Consider the following 18687-nt stretch of genomic DNA (forward strand, 5'->3'; position numbering starts at 1 on the left):
AACCTCATCTAAGCTTCATCTACATTGCCTAAACAGCATAGCATGAGTATTTACAAATAAATTAGCAGACAGCAGTTTTTGCTGAAAGAAACTAATTTTGTAAAGAATTAATGTGATCTTTCAAGCATAATTTAGGCTTGAAGAGAGTTAGTGTGGATAAAAGGATTTGGATTTCTCCATTACATCTGGAATCAGATAGTATTAAAGATGTTTATGCTTTCAAATAATTTAGAATTAGTTTATCACTTTTTCATACTTGCATTGTTTCAACTTTTGGTATGTAAATATGACGTCTGTTTAACATCTGCTTGTTATTCAGGCCCTTTTATTTGTGTGCATTTACTAAATAGGCTTTTGTTTTGCTTGCCCTTGACATCTGCTGATCATTTTGTAGCACATTCTAATGTTACAGCTTTGAGACTACAAAGCCGCCAGTCAATGTGTAAGGGACAAGCCCCAGGTGTCTGTACCGTGAACGGTGTCAGAGACAAAGTGCAAGTCACCGGCAGGAGCCTTGTGTCACTACTGTCACTCCTCTTGACTGACTGATGTCTCAACCACTCCAAGAAGCCAAAGCAGTGGAAGGTTCTAGAAGTGCCTAGGTGATGGCCATGAACAGGGGCTCTGGCTCACTCTTGCTGGACCCTCTGTACACCAAATACCCCTTTTGGCAGGTCTGATGCTGGATCTGGGACTGCTGATCTCTCTTCCTCCCTCTTTCTCTTCTTCTGTCTCTCCTCTCTTCTCTCAAAGTTGTTAAGTAACGCAAGGCCTACCCTGACTTCCCGTAAAGCCACACAGCTTAGGCAGATATAATTGTGAGAGGGCCAACATGTACAGAATACTTATTCTGTAGAAATCTCCCATTAAAGTTGATGTTTGTGTACAGAGCTTGAGTGATACTTCACCTTAATCCACACCGAGGGGATTTGTGAATCTTGGTCGCTCCCCACCGCTCTTCAGGTGGGATGTGACACACTGTGTGGAAAAACCATGTTGTAGTCGACAGCAAAGGGGCATTTTGCTTCATGTCATGTCATGTCATGTCATGGCTATTAACTGACAATTTTAGGATGGCAGAACTCTAAATAACACAGGGAGCATAATACATAATATTAGTTATTGAGTATGTATGTATTCACAGAACATGCCGTTACAACTCTGCCTTTTGGTGCTTGTTTAGACCTGTCATTATAACTTTCATTTTTCCTGGATTGCTACCAAGAAATTTTGCTTCCCAACACTCTTCAGATCTGTGAGACCAAAGGTGGTGTAGTGAATACAGTGTCAGGGTAAGAACAAAGAATTTCTGGTTGAGAGTGCATAGTGCTCGAAACGCAGGATCCCCAGATCTATCCTAGGTGGTTTCTAGAGATAGTGCTTGCTTCTAGTATCCATACTGCCTAATTTCAGACTCTTTATTTTTATTAGAGAAAAAGCAATAAATGATCCTGTTGGATCAAGGATTATTTTCTTGTTTGCCATTTTTGCTGACATAATTTACTTTATTTAAATGCTGCCAACAGAAATCCTAATGACTCTTCTGGCTTGTCTTGCTCAAGTGTGAGTGGACTTTTTTATGCTGAGGCATCTGGCTTAAATTCCTATACAAATTCTTTTTTCTCTAGATGTCTCTGAAACTTAGAGCTATTGAGCAAAAAGTTCACAACCTGGGAAGTTAGAGAGAAGCTAAAGAATTTCTGAGGAGATGATTAGTAGTTATCCATCTACTGATTTTCTTTTATCTTCTGCAGGTAAGACAGGGAGCGAACAAAGAATTCTTGAGCTATCATCATGTCCACATTATGCCTGTAGCTCCATGCAGGATATATACACAATATAGAGACCGTTCAGGTGGTAAGTGTCTGAAAGTCCCATCTCCACGTGGAATCATAGTCTGGCATTTTTGAGAAAAGCCCTGTTATTATGTCATTAATTTGGTAAATGGGATATATGGAGGTGGTAAATTGAGATGTGGTGGGCTAAATCTGTTTGTGCTCAGATGGGTGTGTGCTTGCAGTTTTTGGATTTGTGCCTGGGCTAAGAATGGGACCACATCTTTTTGTCTGCGTTTCTTAAAGCTTGTAACAAGACTATATCTGAGGATGGGAATGGGTTCATACACTTGACACAATGTCATAACTGAATCAGGGGAAGTATTCTCAAAATGCGGTGTTAATTTGTCATAACAGACCTCAAGAAGTCATCTAGACCAACCCTTGCACTGAAACAAAATTTAATATACCTATAACTTTCTTGACAGATATTTTGTGTAACTTGTCTTGAGAGGGAGACCTGCAGTACTTCGCTCCTTAGAAGGGGAAGACATTTCTGGTCCTTTTTATTGCAAGTTATTCTAATTCTTGCCTTTGATAGATAGGGGGATCAATTGTCATTTTTAGATGTATTTGAAGATTTAGGTCTTACAGGAGAAAAAAACTAAGAACAGCACTCTTTAAGAAAAAGATTGGCTCGGGAAAAGACCTACACCATACTGCCCAATAAACAGATTCAGTGGTCCAGCTGAGCTATAACCCCAGTGCCAAACTAACAGTGTAACTACCTTGCATGGTCTATATACCCCACTTCTGTTAATACATTTCACTACTCCATTTACATTTTTACGCCTGCTTACTTTGTTGAATTATTGAATCTGAATTCCCAGAGTATTTTCCACATAACCAGGAGGGTATTCATGCTTCCGATTGGTGCCCCTGATTTTTTTTTCTTTCCTACTTTGTGTTTCAGTCTTACCTTATTTCACATTGTATTATTTTACATTGCTTGTATGATGTCCTTTGTCTTGTGTATTTGTTAAGTATAATTTCACAAACTTTCTTCTCTTTATCAAGATCATTTTGCTTGCATTACAGATTTATTGGTTCTGAAACATTGGACATGACAGTGAAGTTTATCTTCCTGTAAAACATTGTTCTTTTTTGTAACAGCAAGCAAACAAGCAGGTATTTCTTTTTGTACCTTTGTTGTCTATTTCCTTTCTTAATCTGACTTCTTTTAATATGTATTTTCCTATCAACTCACAAAAACTTACCTGGAAAGAATGGGAAAAAATATGTATTCATGATCTTGTAAATTTGAACCCATGTTTACCAATTTCAGTAACAACCAGTGATCTAAGTTCAAATGTAATGCACTCTGTTTAACATTTTTGGGGATGTAATTGTTAGACATTCAAGATTTGCTACAACCATGGTTGATCTGTAAATGTGGAGGAAGCATGTAGCTCAACACCATCAAACAGTTCCACCTTAATTTGTTCCTTAATAAAAGATGCAATTTCCCAATTTATTACACCAACTTGACAAAGATATAACTATACAAGTGCAAAAAAGCCATTTGACTACAAAGCTAAAACAGACTTTGAAATGCCTGACCTACTATAAATATAAAAAGCTGAGAAATGTCTGTTTGACATTTTTAAACCTTTTACAAAGGGCAGCATGAATATTTTCAGATGTGAGTGCATAATATTAATCACCTAAAGTATGCAATATCTAATAAATTGCCAGCAGGTCCAGTGAGGAACTGTGTTAAATTTGAGCACAAGATGATAAATACGGACCTTGGTTTGGGGATTTTTTCTGCAAAAGAGTAGTGTATGTCTTGTTACACTGGTGTTGGAGAGGACCTCTGGGAAGAGACTGCTTTTCATTACAGACGGGTTCTCATGCTATGGCCAAGCTACTTAAACATCTGATTGCTCTATTGAATTGTTAATCTCACTGCTGTACTTATTGCAATACTTTTGGGAGACTATTAAAACTGCAACTATCTCTTGAAATAGTATTAAAACTTTTCAACAGGTGATGTTATAAAAAAGATTAACATTTTTTTTCCAGAAAACCTGAGGAATAAGGAAGAATTTTACACTAAGGCTTCTAGAAGCAACGAGTAATTATTAAGCCACATCTAGTGATACAGTTAATGATCAAAACAGAAATGGCAGAAGTATAATGAGAACAGTGGATTAAGTATAAAGAAAGACAGTGTTTTCCATTTGGTAATGTAGTGTTCAGTTAACAGCATTGAAACTGCTGTTTGAAAATGCATTTAATCAAAGGCATCGTATGTGGGAGTAATAGATCTAATTAATCCAGAGATTAATCAAGCAAAAAAGATATTTTTTTATTGATTAGGCTGGGTTTTGCATCATGTGCTTTTCTGTTACTGAGTTGCAGTGGAAACTTCAGAAACATCCATTTTGGTTTGCTTACATAGGCTATTGTTTACCTTTCTCTGCTTTCATTCTTTCAGTACTAAAAAAAATACATAAAATTGCAGGAAGTAGGATCTAAGGGCTCTTTTTAGATAAATGATATCTGAAGCTTTCTGGGTTTTGCAAGACTGCAACGGGTGTGGATCCTAGCTCCAGTGAGGCTGAATGATTTGGAAAAAAATGTCATCCTCCTAGAAGAACACAATATTTTTTTAATAGAAACTCAGTGCCTGAAAGTAATGGAAATCTCACTCTAGTAGTTGCTCCCCTGTTGGTGCAGCCCTGATCCAGACCTGTTTTAATTTAATTTCTCGTGGATATATTCCTGGGGGATACCCCGAGTGAGAATCAATTGGTCTCTATGCATTTACAACTGATACAGCTACATAGAAAATGTCAGCATTGCCTTATCATGAGCTCTGTTATATGGTGGATATTCCTTCTTCACTGGTTTTTTAGATCAACTTTTTGTTCTGGCATTAACAAGATTCTCGCCGAGGGTCAGCCATGTCTGGACAGTGGTAAGTTACGCTTTCTGTGTTTGCTTTTAAAAGGTTGCCTTCTTTTTGCAATGGAATCTGTTTACTGTTCCCGTCTGCTGAAGCAAGTATTTATGACAAGCTACCAACTCAAGTTCATTGGAGATAGAGAACGTGTTACACTGGGTGTAGGCACTCGATGTTCTAGCCTCTGTTTTGAGAGTGAGTTTTCCCCCAGGCATTTGTAGTAGAATACAGACATTTGTAGTTAGACAAGAAGGTGCTTGAATGGTAAAGAAATGTCTTATGGCTTAAGAAATCCTCCTCCTCTCCTATGTTCAGTATTCAGAATTCCTATGACATCGCTCAAGGTAGATATATTGGTTTCAGTTTTGTTTTTTTTGGGTTTGTTTGGAGTTTTTTTACTGTTTATAGTATTTTTTTTTCATCAATACATACACAAAACAAGGTGTATCATCCATACCAGTAGAGTTTTAACTATATCTTTTAGCATGGTGTCCATTTAAAAATTGTCTTTTAATTTCCTTTCCTGGCTTAGTCTTTGAAGAATAGAAGTTAGTTATTTCTGTTACTCCCTTTTCTCTAGCCTTCAGTGTTTCTACTCTCCCCTCAGCATCTGTATGGAGTTCAAGGAACGCAACCTTCAACTGTTTTTAGCTTTGGTCTTTTTACTGGTATCCTTAATTATCTTGTCTCTTAAGGAAGGAGGTAAGAAATCACACCACACCTCTGTTTAACAACTTCTTTCTAAAAATCACAAATGTCTACTGTTTCTGACTTTTCTCTTCTTATGCATCCCAGGCATCCTCCTACTCTTGCAGGTGTGCCCTAACTGGGTGGACCTGCTCTTCAAAAGCATGTTTGGTCTGCTTTACTCAGAGAAGCAGAAAGCTGGCTGAGGTTGGGGAAAGGGTGAGCTGAAAGAGGGGCCTCTAATATGCATGCTGCTGCCTCTTGTTACAGGTTTTCTCACAATCTGAAAGCTTGTCTCACTTATTTGTTGTATCTTATCTGCAAGCCAGAAGTAGTCTGAGGAAAGAGGGTATAATTTTCTGTGTGTCTGTGTTCAGTAGAATCCTGACTTAGCTGACTGTAGGTAGTACCACAAAAATAGGGAAGACAACTCGTGAGAGAGTAAATAAACTGAAAATATCTCTTATTTCTGATTTCAAAAATGAAAATATTTTATGGCCAATGGATGCATAAGTGTTCCTATTCTTTAGTTTTCTTGCCAGTACTCAGGTATTGTTCCTTATTTTCTAGCTGTAAAAGGGAAGTCTAAAGTAGTACTGTATTTCTGTCAGAATAAGATTGTGTCAATATTGTGTCAATAAAAACTTCTTTAGTTTCATGCAGCCCAACGCATATGATGACCGACCTACTGTGGTTGCGAACCCTAGCCAGGATCCCGTACAGGATGCCACAGTGAAAAGAGTAAAGCTGCAGTAACAGAAAGGTCTGTGGATACCAGATGTTGCCTCCTAAATTCATATCAATAGAGAATGTCCTAAGACAAAGGCATTTCAGATTTCGATAAATAACCAGTGTAAATGTGTTAAATAGTTCCCTTTCTATGTAAATATCTGTTTGTGTCCTGAGTCCTTGTAAGCTTAACAAAGTCTTGGGTCATTGACTTTCGCAGCTTAATTATGTGTTGAATAAGAAAAACATTTCCTCTTATATATTATGCAAAAGTGTAAACAGAAGTGCTTAATAGTCTTTCTTTTTCCCATGTAGTATTTTAAATATATCATTTTAATTGTTCTCTAAATTCTACTCTATTGTTGCATTGTTTCTGAGAAAAGATGAATGAGACTGAAACAAGTATTTGATGAGAAATCATTATACTTCTCTATAATGAAATATGTTAATTATTAGTTTCTATCTCAAAACTTAGACTTACACCTTGTGTTGTCCACTCTTGGTTCATTGTGCTGTCTACAATTAGACCCACAGCTGGTTCTTTTCCTCAATGGTTATACTAATTTATAACCCATTAGAGTGCATGAATAGATCATATTGTTCCTTTCATACTGGCACAGGGAGGTGTAAATTAAGTTTTTGTATGCCAGCAAGGGAGAAGTCTATCCAAGGGTAGAGTATTAAATTCCTATTTTTAATTTCTGTGATAAATGCAGTTAGAAATAACTCTTATATCTGCAAATATTTTCCATTTCTTAAGTAATAAAACCAATGTGTCAGTTACAATTATTTTTGTGTATTCCTGGCTTTTTCAAACCCTACTTCAAAAATACTGTGAATATTGGCTGTTTTGGGAGGTAATTAGGAGCATATTTGGGTAACATTTGTCCACTTAATGCTGACATTAAGCAATATAATAGTCCTTATTGTAACTAGCTAATTATAGAAACTCCTGGGTAGAAAAATAAAAATTAACTTTTAAAGGAGCCTTTGCAGATTCTGGAGTCTAATCTGAAAATGCTTTCTCTCATAAACTCTTTAGAACTGTTAGAATCTGTCATTTCAATGCTCAATGCTGTTAAATTTGTCAATTTTTTTTCTTATTTTCTATCAAAACCCATTGTTACCAACTCTCTCTAGTCTCATAACAAAGAAAACAGTGAGATTATCCATTCTCCCATTCTTCTCTGGGAAGAAACGGAGACACCTGACAAGTTTGGGGGTTTTGGTGTTTTTTTTTCCTTCTTCTGTGAAAGAGTACCTTTCCCTTCAGAAAAAAAAACCCCACCATCATTTCTCATTTGAAAGATAAAGTTCAAATAAAGGGTTGGAACTTGGGTTCCATTAAGTGGCTCATGACTGTGGGTGCCTGGCTGTCTTGAAGTGGAACAGCTTTAGCAGAGCAAACTTGGAAGGCTTATCTCGGAATGATCACCCAGGTAGGTCTTGTACAGTGTGGGAGATCGTGGTTCAGGTTCATGGTCAGAGCTTAGTGGAGCATGAATTTCATCACCAGTTTTTTAAGTCTTTACAAAACTCCTTAATTTTTGGTTGACCAGCTTTTTATTCCCTTACATATCAGCCATTATATCCTCAGTATGTGAAGGTTGTTTCTTTAGTAAATAACTAAGTGAAAAGTCAGGGGCCTGAGTTGTTTTATATGCCCTTAATGTCCCTTGCTCCCTTAATTTTCCAGTGTAACTGTGGTAGCCGTTATTTTACAATAAGCCTTAATTTTCCTAGATCACTGGGAAGTGTCTTTTGGCCTGCAGCATCTGGAGGTGTGCAGTACTGAATTGTTCTGCAGGTTTACTTGCAACAGTGGCAGGCTGGGTTGATGATCAAGCTTTGTGTTGTGGCGGTTTAGCAATTTTTGGTAAAAAGTATCATCAGAATTCTTAAATCTCAGGGATTCCTTCTAAAGTGGAGGAAGGCTTATTTCAGCCAGTTCTGTGGACAACTTCTTCAAGGCTGATACCTGTTTTGTCATTGATATCACGGTGCTGTGGTTGTCTAACATAACTCCTACCTTCCTGTAATGTAAGCTTTTTTTCTTGCAGGAAAGTCACAAAGTATTTTGTGAAAGAAAGAAAAAAAAGGCAGTTATCTTCCATAGCTAGATAACAGTGGGTTTCTTTTACTGTCACTTATGTAAATCATAGCTTTACATAATTTAACACAAATTCAAAGGTCTTGCTTTTAGCCTCCAAAATCTTAACTGTTTAAAATACAGCTGCACCTGTTTGGCTTAGTACAAGTAGCTGCAAGATCCCATGATAAGAAACACTTTTCACCTCATATAAATTTTCCATTGTGTCCAGTGTGAAAGGTTTTTAATTAAAATCAGTAACTCATAATATTCTGCTGTCAGCTAGCATTAAAAAAAAAAAGACATCACTTCTCATTTTAGCTGGGAGAAAATCCTTTGTGAAAATGTCAGTCAGCGAACCCAATCCTTGTTCTTTTGTAGTTGAAAACATTATAGGTTTTCTGAAGCCTGACTAAGCATGGGGCATTAACCTACTAACCTGAATCTCAGCATGTCCTCTGGAAATGGGATGGACGTGGGCTGAGAATGTCGAGAAAACTACACAGAGAATGGGGGATTGTATGTCACCCAGCCCTTTGTCTTCATGTGGAGCACTGTCTGCCCTCTTTCCCCGCACAGTGAACTCAAAGTTATGCCTCTTTTTTTTTTAAAATTTTTATTCTGAAGGTTTAGACAACTTCCTTACTGAAGAGGCAATTGCAGAGGCAATTTTAGGCTATTTCAAGACTAGAAAAAAAGACCAAGTCTTACGGTTCTTCTGTAACTTGAATAACGGTGGTGTTAACTTCAAACATTTTTCACTAAGATCAGAAAATAATTGGACTCATATGGAATTATTTTAGGCAAGAATAGCATAAATCAAACTAAGCACACTTTCAAAAAGCAGTAGATTAAGGATTCATTGCATTGCATGGATTCACATGGCAGAGATTATACTGTGCGATCTTTGCGGTAAGATTCCAGTAAAGAAGATGCCAATCTTAGTGCTCTGTCAGAAATTCAAGCTCTTTCTCTTTTAAGCAGTTGTAAATAATTAAGCACTTTTGGTTATGCTCTAGGTGGTTCAATATTCTTTGTTGCTCAACTGTTTAAGATTGCAGACATGTGCCTTTTATTGAGTCACAGAAGGTATCAGTCTTGGATTTTTGCCCTTTTAACCTCAATAATATCATTGTTCTAGGATTATTACGTGACAGTATGAAGAGGAAGAAGCTAAAGCTAGCTTTGGAAACATAAACCTTGCAAGCTTGTCAGACTTGGATTCTCAGGCTCTTTACTCCTCTCATGTTAATTCTAGACTGAAAGCAAACAAACCCCAAAGTCTTCAGAAAAACTTCTCTGGCTCATTTTCTACTGCAGCTTCAAAAAATCAAATATATTTTCTCAACTGTACAGTGCAAGAGTGTGCCCCTGTGTGCTGGTTTTGGCTGGGATAGAGTTAATTTTCTTCCTAGTTGCTAGTATCGGGCTATGTTTTGGATTTGTGCTGAAAACAGTGTTGATAATGTGGAGATGTTTTAGTTACTGCTGAGCAGTGATTGCGCAGAGTCCAGGCCTTTGCTGCTTCACACCCCACCCCACCAGCAAGGAGGCTGGGGGTGCACAAGAAGCTGGGAGGGGACACAGCCGGGACAGCTGACCCCAACTGACCAAAGAGATATTCCATACCATATGACGCCATGCTCAGCGTATAAAGCTGGGGGAGGAAGAAGGAAGGGGGGGGATGTTTGGAGCGATGGTATTTGTCTTCCCAAGTAACCATGGTGTGTGATGGAGCCCTGCTTTCCTGGAGATGGCTGAACAGCTGCCTGCCCATGGGAAAGAGTGAATGAATTCCTTGTTTTGCTTTGCTTGTGCTTGTGGCTTTTGCTTTACCTGTTAAACTGTCTTTGCTTCAACCCACAAGTTTTGTCATGTTTACTTTTCTGATTCTCTCTCCCATCCCAGAAGGGGGGAGTAAGCGAGTGGCTGTGTGGTGCTTAGTTGCCGGCTGGGCTTACACCACAACAGTCCTTTTTGGCGCCCAACGTGGGGCTCGAAGGGTTCAAGACGACGATGTGTTTGATCGGAATGTGCTAGATCACAGTTATAGCTGTTATTGCTGTTTAGCCATTAATTGGCAGGCTCCTGTGCTTGCCATGGCGCTTGCTTGCCTTCCTGTATATTAGGGTCTAGTGCTTGTTAGTGGCTGACTTTTGCTTGTGCTGCTTGCTGTACTGCTGGTCGTCTGACTGTGTTGTGTGACTGGGCTGGCAGATGGCCAGGGCACCCCTGCTGTTTCTGTGCTGCTGTACTGGACAAGCTGGAACTCCAGTGTGAACTCAAGTCGAAGGGACTGTGACCTGTGGATGAGTCCAGTGCGAGCAGGACACCCGAAAGCATCTGTGGCTGTGAATAAGTCCGCAGCAGGGCAGGTACATCTGGAAGTGTCTGTGGCTGTGGTTACATCTGTGCCAGCGCAGGTATGCCTCTGAACGGTTTGTGGCCCAAGGATAAGCTGACAGTGGAGAAGGTACACCTCAAAGTGGCTGCGGTTGTGGCTTAGTCCATGCTGCAGCAGGTACACCCTGAAGCATCACTGGCTGCGCATGAGGTCATGCTGGAACGTCTGAAAGTGTGTGGCCATGGATAAGGCGACGACAGGCAGGTACTCCTCTGGAGGGACTGCACTCATGGGCAAGGCCATGTTTGGGCAGGTTCACGCCAGAAGGGACTGTGGCTGAGGGTAAGGCCACACTGGAGCAGGTATATCTCTGAAGGCATTGTGGCCCAGGGAGAAGGCCATGCTGGAACAGATGCACCTCAGAGTGACTGTGGCTGTGGGATAAGTCTATGCCGCAGCAGGTGCACCCTTAGAGAGACTGTGGCTCACTGATCAAGCTCCACTTGGAGCAGGTACTTCCCATGGGGATGGCAGTCTATGGATAAGTCTAAGCTGGAGCAGTGGCAAGGGGAGGAGTTCATTACAATGTTAAACCTGATGGTCTGGCCTGAAGGGACTAGGAGTAGAGATTGTAATGGAAGTACCTTTAAATTGTTGTAACTTGGGATTTGAGTTTCATGTTATGGGAATTACTAAAGCAGGAACCACTCAAATCAGTGGAGGAGGTTCCTTACAAGAAGCGGTGCAAGTGCATCAGGGACCTGACCTGAGCTGGCTTTGGTGCCCAGTAACTCCACAGAACACACCACCTCTCCTGTCCTGAGTGACCACCATAGCAGACGGAGCCCAAAGTCATGGACTGAATTAATTCAATGGACATTTTGTGGGCATTTTGTGGTTGTTACAGAATCCTGAGCTTCTGAATGAAATAATACATTTTTACTTCTTTTGTTGTGCGTCAATAATTTCAAAAGGCTGAAAAATACCTTCTAGTTTAAAAGGGTGTTCTTGCAGCTGTTACTAACTTCATAGACCGAATGGCAGCATATGAACATGACTGACTTTTGTCTGATGGTTCCTTCTAGTGTGATATAATTTTTGTTGAAAATTATATGCAATTTGAAGTGCTTTGAAGAAGTTGGTCTGGAGCGTCTATAGAATCAACCTGTGCAAATTCAGTATGAGTTGACTAAACACCAACACACAGCTATTTTTCTGTTTGTACATCAGGCCTGTGATGTATTCATCGCTGTTTTCCCTTTCATGATTTCCATCTAAGAACTTATCAAAATGTGGTCTTATGCCCATTTTGCCTCTCCAGAATGAAAGGTCTTGTACTTCACAGTACTTCACCTCCCAGCTCCAAACCTTGTATCACAGAAATACATGCCTGTTAGAAGATCTGCATAGTTTCCCTGGGCTCTTAAACTGTTTTCAGGATTTATTGAGACCATGCGCTGAACTGACATAGTCAGATACTGATGATGCAGTGTGGGAAAGCATACATGACTTGGCCTGCCAAAAGTATCCGGTGTACACAGATTAAGAATGTTAACCTGCAAATACTGAAAACACTGGTTGAAGCAATTTTAGCAGTATTAAGACAATGCATTGGGATACAGTTTTTGCATGTGTAAATGGATCCAGCAACTGTCAGGCTGGTGTCTTCTGCATCCAGAAATAAAATATTCCGTCCATCTGTATTCTAAAAGTATTACGAATGTGGACTCAAAATCTACTTGCCTGGTAAATATCTGTGAATAGTTTACTTTTTAAAAAATGAATGCTGCTGTAGCTTTTATGTTGGCTATAGTTCAGTTTTCACTATATTTCTTGGGAATAGAGAAGCTCTTTGGAATTCATAGAAGTGTAAGCCAAAACTGATAAGCAATATGAAAAGCAAGATGTTGCTAATTTATCCACAGCTGAAGAGTACTGTGGGGACTTCAACAACTAAAAATAGATATTTGTACGCCATCAGGTAGAATGCTGGTGTTGACTATTAAATTATACATATAATTCTAGTTGACAAAGTTCTTCCATTGTTACTGCTTTACTATTTTGAACCCTTTTCTTAGGTTGTCTCTATCTTGGTGTGTGAGCCACTCTGAGACAGAGTAATAAAAACTGTAGGGTGAAGTAAAGCCCTACCCTATGGCAACGTGGCCAGACTGCTTTCCCTGCTCCCAAGAATAGTTGGAAGTTCGATGAAGTTAAGCCGTCTCACGGGAGATATTGAGGAGCTGTACCTGACCCGTATCTTAAGGGCATTCATCTAAGAGGATTTGAAGCAAGGCCTCCCACCATTATTTAAATCACTTGGAATGAGGAAGTGAACCCAGGTGCGCCACAGTCCAGCTGGGCACAGGGAAGCTTGAGGGAAAGACCGTTGTCAGATTCGTGGATCAAGTTCTCTGCTTTCATTAAAAAAAAGAAAATCTGGAGAACTGACAGGACTACTTTGGGGTTGAATGAAACTTTGCAACCAAAATAGTTTCCAGTTAATTAAAAGATTTGGAAAAATGTGAGGGTTTGGTTAGAAATTTGATTGATAGGTCTGGTTGCTTCAACCACCGAACAAAGGAAAACCTCACCTTGATACCTGTTTTCTGCCTCCCTATCCCTGCAGCAAAGGGCTGGGGTTTTTTTTTGGTCAGGGCTATTTTAAAGAATGAAGTTTTCAGAAGATCAGAATTACGAGGCTGAAAAAAACACTTTTTCAGTTTAAGCAACAACAAAAAATCAGTGACTTTTAAAGTGTTACTTTTGGCAGCTCTTTAGCTTAATTTTCTAAGGAGGGGATACTTAATATGAACAGGCTTTCTCTTTCTACTAATAACTTCTACCCTTTTGTCCATTGACACTAGCTTCAAATATATTCAAAGATTCAAATATAATTAATTTCTTCTACCCTTCTTGATAAGCAGCTGAATAAAACCCATAAAAGCACCAGACCCCTAAAGTATTGCTGTACCTAAGCAAGGGGATGCAAAAGTCCATTGGCGACTCCCTGGCAGCTAACGCCAACCTTCCCCTTGCCCTGCTTTTCTCCTGCCTCCCCGCTTGCCACAGGGCTTGTACCCTTACTTGGCACCGGCACTGAGTGAGTTTCCCTCCTCCTAAGTTCAGATCCCACTGAAAACACATCACTCTGGTGGGGTTTTCAGCTAGACCAGGAGCCTGAAGCAGCTTTCCATGCAGTCTCGTGGTCCTGGAGGGGAATGGGAGCATGCACCCAAGGGGGGAGGGAGACCAGGGCGACAGCCCCCAGGGTATAAATCACTTCAAGTTGCCATGAACATGCAAGCATCTACCCAGCCAGCCTGTTTCCCCCGTGTGTGACTTCAGACTGACCATGGCACATTGGTTCTCGCCTGGTTGAGGTACCTCCGCAGAGGTGTGGTGGCCAGGGTTACTGCAGTGATGGCGTGGGTAACCAGCCTTTACTCATCCTCCGCTTCGCTGGCTACCTGGCTCTGCAACTCAGCCGCACTAAGTTTTCTTCAGAGGTACAGAGTAAAGTCAGATGGGTGGCAAATGTGGGTACAATTAAAGGATAAAGTAGCTGTTGTCATATGAGGTTGCATTTCTGTTGAAGTGAAAGAAGACCATGTAAAGAAATTCATTGGTAATACTAAAATCGGAGGCATTTCAGTCCCTAGAGAGAGTAGAAATATTACGGTTTATTCCTACTCACAGTAATGCTAATGGCATGTTTCACGTTCATGTCAGCTGAGTTACATTCAAGGTCCCTGAGAAGATTAGGGCTAATGGTTGCTCTGAAATTACAAAATGTTAAAAAAAAAAATAAAGGCAAGGAAGAGTACCAGTGGAAACTTGGTGGGACCAGTCAAGAGAAAAATTACATGAAACATTTCTGTAAAACACAGCTAGTCAGGAGTTTGTGACTGCGGGGCAGGCACGTGTGTGATAGCAGCTGAGTTATTTGCAAGGCTGTAGGATCACAGAGCAGGGAGATGGTCACTGCCTGGGTTCTGGTGCCATAGCTGGTCCTTGGGGAAGCAGGCGAAGAGACATTCTACATCCAGAGAAGAAATGCCCAAAATCAGGGATCTAGAGAGCTTGACATATAAAGGGTGGTGGAATTTTTCATGTGAAAAAATTACATAATCAACAATGACTGATGGGATGTCTTTGTTAGTCCCAAATTTGCTACAAATGCTCCTAAGTCAGCTCTGGTGGTACAGCGACAGGGTCATACCATTATGAAAAACACTCCATTAGCCGCTGACATTTTAAACAGTTGGGACCTAATCCAGGAAAGGTTTTAAATGACTTAACATACCTCACTTTCTAATGTAAATTCCAAAAAAAGTCTAATCCCATCCTTAGTTTCTGCCGTATTCACCTGCACCAGAGATCCGAAGGCTGGGAGGGGAAAGCGCCTGTAGCAGGGGGCTCTGCATTGCTCAGGGGACTCAGTTTCAAAGTCTGTCATTAAATTTGCATTTCACCATTTTTTAACGAAGTGAAAGAATTTTGGAGGCTTAGGTGGTCCACGCGTCAGGGCCTACCCAAAGAACGGCTTTCCGAGGCGGATGGAGCGTGCGGGGTCACGGCCGTGGCCTGGCCCCGGCGGAGGAGGGGTCTGAATCCCGGGCTCGGCTCCCGCTTTCGCACCCCGGTGGCTGAGCGCGGCGGGGCTGGGGGGGCCGGGCGGCCGCCGCCTCTCACCGCCGCGGCGGGACGTGCCGCCCCGGCCCCCCGCACCGAGCTGCCCTGGCGGCCGGTCCCGCCGCCTCCTGCCGCCCGCCGCGGTGCGGGCTGCGGTGCGGGCTGCGGTGCGGGCTGCGGTGCAGGCTGCGGTGCTGTGCAGAGTGCAGTGCAGGGTGTGGTGCGGTGCAGGCTGCGGTGCGGTGCAACGCGGGATGTGGTGCGGGGTGCAGTGTGGGGTGCGGGGTGCAGTGCGAGCTGTGGTGCGGTGCAGAGGGCAGTGCGGGCTGCGGAGCAGTGCGGGGGGCGGGGCAGTGTGCGCTGCAGTATGTTGCGGTGTGGGCTGTGGTGTGTGCTGCAGGCTGCAGTGTGGGGTGTAGTGCTGTGCAGTGCGGGGTGCTGTGTGGGGTGTGGCATGGTGCAGAGCGCAGTGCGGGCTGCAGTGAGTTGTGGGCTGCGGTGCGGTGCAGTACGGGGTGCAATGCGGCCTGTGGTGTGGGTTGCAGTGCGGGCTGTGATGCGGTGTGGTGCAGGCTGCAGTGCGGTGCAGTGCAGTGCGGGGTGCGGTGCTGTGCGGTGCGGGCTGCCGCCCCGCGCCCGGCCCCACTAGGTGGCAGGATGCCGAAGGGCTCCGCGCTACTGTCCTGGAGCCCGCGCGGGTTTAGCCCTGCCTCTCCGCATTGTGTGAGGACATGATAGAGTGCGGGCAGTTTCCTGGAGTCCTGCCGGCCCCCTGTTTCTTACTGGTTTGGTCATTAATAAAGCAGGATCGGGAAGGATCCGAGGGAGGTCTGAGACACAAAGGAGCGCGGTGGCAGGGTAAGGGGGCACTTCTCGGCTACCCGCGGTCTGCGAGGGAGAATTGCTGAGGCAGAGAGAAATTCTTCGTGGAAACGCAGTGGGGTGTAGCGAGAGGTGGTGAAATAAAAGGTGTCTGCAAAAGTTTGCAAAGAGTAACAGCGGATTAAATTGTAGCGCAATCTATAAATCCACGGAGAAGCGCGGTTGCCTCTTGACAGAGCCAGTTTAGCGGGGAGTAGCTGCGTGACCTTTTCCATCCATATTTTTTTAAGCAACAGAAGCGAAAGGAAACCGGAGTGTGTAAATATCACATTAAAGTATTAAATAAAATTAAGTCTTATACAGAACTAAAACACAAGTTCCTATTCCTGCTTCTTGTCATCTTTGTCTTCTTTTAAACGTGCTTTTTGCTGCGCGCTTTGGGAGCGGGGATCGCGGCCGTGCGGCTCGCCTGCAGCGCTTCCGAAACAGCTTTGGTGTTAAATCGGAGTGTTTGGGCTAAACTTCTGAAGGACGCACCTACCGCTCCCGCTCCCCCCGGCGCAGGTGGCCGTGCCTGCCGCAAAACTTGAAAAACTGAAGCCGTTCGCGTTTGCTGACCCCGGGCTCGACCCCCGCCCTGAGCCACCGCCCCGCGGGACCGCGCACAGGTGTGGGGGCAACCGCGGGTTGCGGGGGGCACCCACCCAAGCCAAAACTCGGTTTTAAGCCCGGCCTCCGCGGGGTTCTGGGGGTTTGCGAGCGAGCGGGCGGGCCGGGACAGGCTCCGCGGTGGGGGGCTGCGGGCCGGGCGGTGTCCGCGCCCCGGGGCGGGCTGCTCGTCGCGCTCCCTCGCGGGTGGTGTCTCCCCCCACGGCCCCTGGCCGGGCGCGGGGCTTAGTGCTGGGGGGAGAGGGTGGTCACGCAGCGTGGGGCGGCAGGTGGGGTTGCGGGGCCGGCGGGGCGCGGTGCGGTGCCGGGCGCGGCGGGGAGGCGGGGGAGGCAGCGGGCCGGGTCCCCGGGCCCTCCCGCTTCGGAACCTGGGCGAAGTAGAGGCGGAGAGAGGGGCCGGGGCAGGAGGCGGGCGGTGACATCAGCGCCGGCGGGCGGATAAGGTGGGAGAGCCGCGCGGAGCGCAGCGGAGCGGCCGAGCGAGGCGTCCGCGGGCAGCGGCTGCCGCCCGACCCCGCGCAACGACCGCGCAGCGCAGCGCAGCTCCGGGCACCATGCAGAAGTCCCCTCTGGAGAAGGCCAACATCTTCTCCAAACTTTTCTTCAGGTGGGAGCCCCGGGGCAGCGGGCAGGGGCGGGCGGTGGCTGTGCGGGGGGCTCGGCGGGGCTCCTCTTCTCCCTCCACCCCCGGGAAGGGACCCTCGGAGAAGGGGCCGAGCGCTGGGCACCAGTTAGCTCTGGAAAGGTCCGTGGGGCGAGCGGGGGGAGCCTCGCTTGTGCTGCCGAATGATGAGACCTCTCTTTTTTTGTTGTTGTTGCTGCTGCTGGGGTTTTTAGCACCAGGAATGGTCTCTGTCTCTCAGGTGTCATAAACCCTCGCTGGACCCGGACAGATAAATTTACGGCATAATTTAGGCAACCTTTGGTAAATTGTTCAACTAGTTAATCTGCTATTTCACTGTAAATTGTGAGACAGGGCGGGGTCGGGGGGAGCAGAGGGGACATGCTCTCAGAGCAAGGATTCCTTCTTTTTGGCTTTTTGGGTGTTCAGCGTTTGCTCAGTGTGTGACTGTAACACAGGATCTTACTGGAAACAGTTCCCTGTAAGCCTTGAAAGTGTTCTTTTACAAGCGAAGTCCCTGGTGCCTTTTCTTTCTCACAACTTCAAATAGAAAGAGAAGGAGCCAACACCAACGCCTGGGCACAGCATACTTTGTAAGACAACGCAGAAGACTGAACATGTTTTACATGACATTGCTAGAAATGACACTGCCAAGTGGAAAGAGCAAATAATCTTTCTGGCTTTAGCCCACATACCACCATTTTCACCAAAGTGCTGGTTCCCCCTTTTGCTCCTTGAGGGTCTCTTGCACAGCAGGGAGGGGAGCGAGGAAATCTTGTGTAAGACACGAACATGGTGACTGAAATGGGAACATGTGATGTAAAACTGTAACATTGGCATGAGGTCCCTGCGTGAGCAACTTGGGCCTTTTAGCTCACTTTTTAATCCTTTTGGGATAGGTTTCCTTTTCAGCAGGTTGGCCTGGAACTTTTTAAAAAGTTTCTTAAGGCAAGCGGGTCTGTATGAATCACTCTGCCTGCCTGCTTCCCCCACTTTGGTTCATTTTGGCCAGATGTGATAGCAGGGAAGGATCCCAAATGTAACCTGCTCCTAAAGTTTTATAAACATCCAGGTAAAGGTGAGGATCCTAGAGGTGTCCTCCAGTGGTGCTGCAATGGGAAAGAAGCTGTACCTGCTCTCAGATGCTGTTAGAGCCTGGGAGTGTGGATGATGGGCTTTACAAATTCTCCACAGAAGCTTCAGTCAGTGCTGCTGTCAAGTGCAAGAGAGAAATCTGTAGGAAATAAGGCTGCATATTAACTTCATTGCTCAAGGAGCCACTTGTTCTATGTAAATCTTCTATCAGAGCAGTGCTTTCCTAGAACCTGTGAAGCTGAAGGTGTCAAG

General features: G+C 43.9%; 1 protein-coding gene across 1 annotated transcript in view; it reads left to right on the top strand.

Moving 5' to 3' along the window:
• Positions 1 to 17122: 17122 nt before the first annotated feature.
• The window catches only part of CFTR (CF transmembrane conductance regulator), a 91792-nt gene continuing 90227 nt past the window's right edge, over positions 17123 to 18687 (top strand). The window contains exon 1 of the mRNA XM_075081127.1: positions 17123 to 17325. Coding sequence (XP_074937228.1) covers positions 17273 to 17325 — 53 coding nt within the window. The 5' untranslated portion in view covers positions 17123 to 17272. The remainder of the gene's footprint in view (positions 17326 to 18687) is intronic.

This window comes from Phalacrocorax aristotelis, chromosome 1 (assembly GCF_949628215.1).
Source record: "Phalacrocorax aristotelis chromosome 1, bGulAri2.1, whole genome shotgun sequence".
NCBI lineage: Eukaryota > Metazoa > Chordata > Aves > Suliformes > Phalacrocoracidae > Phalacrocorax > Phalacrocorax aristotelis.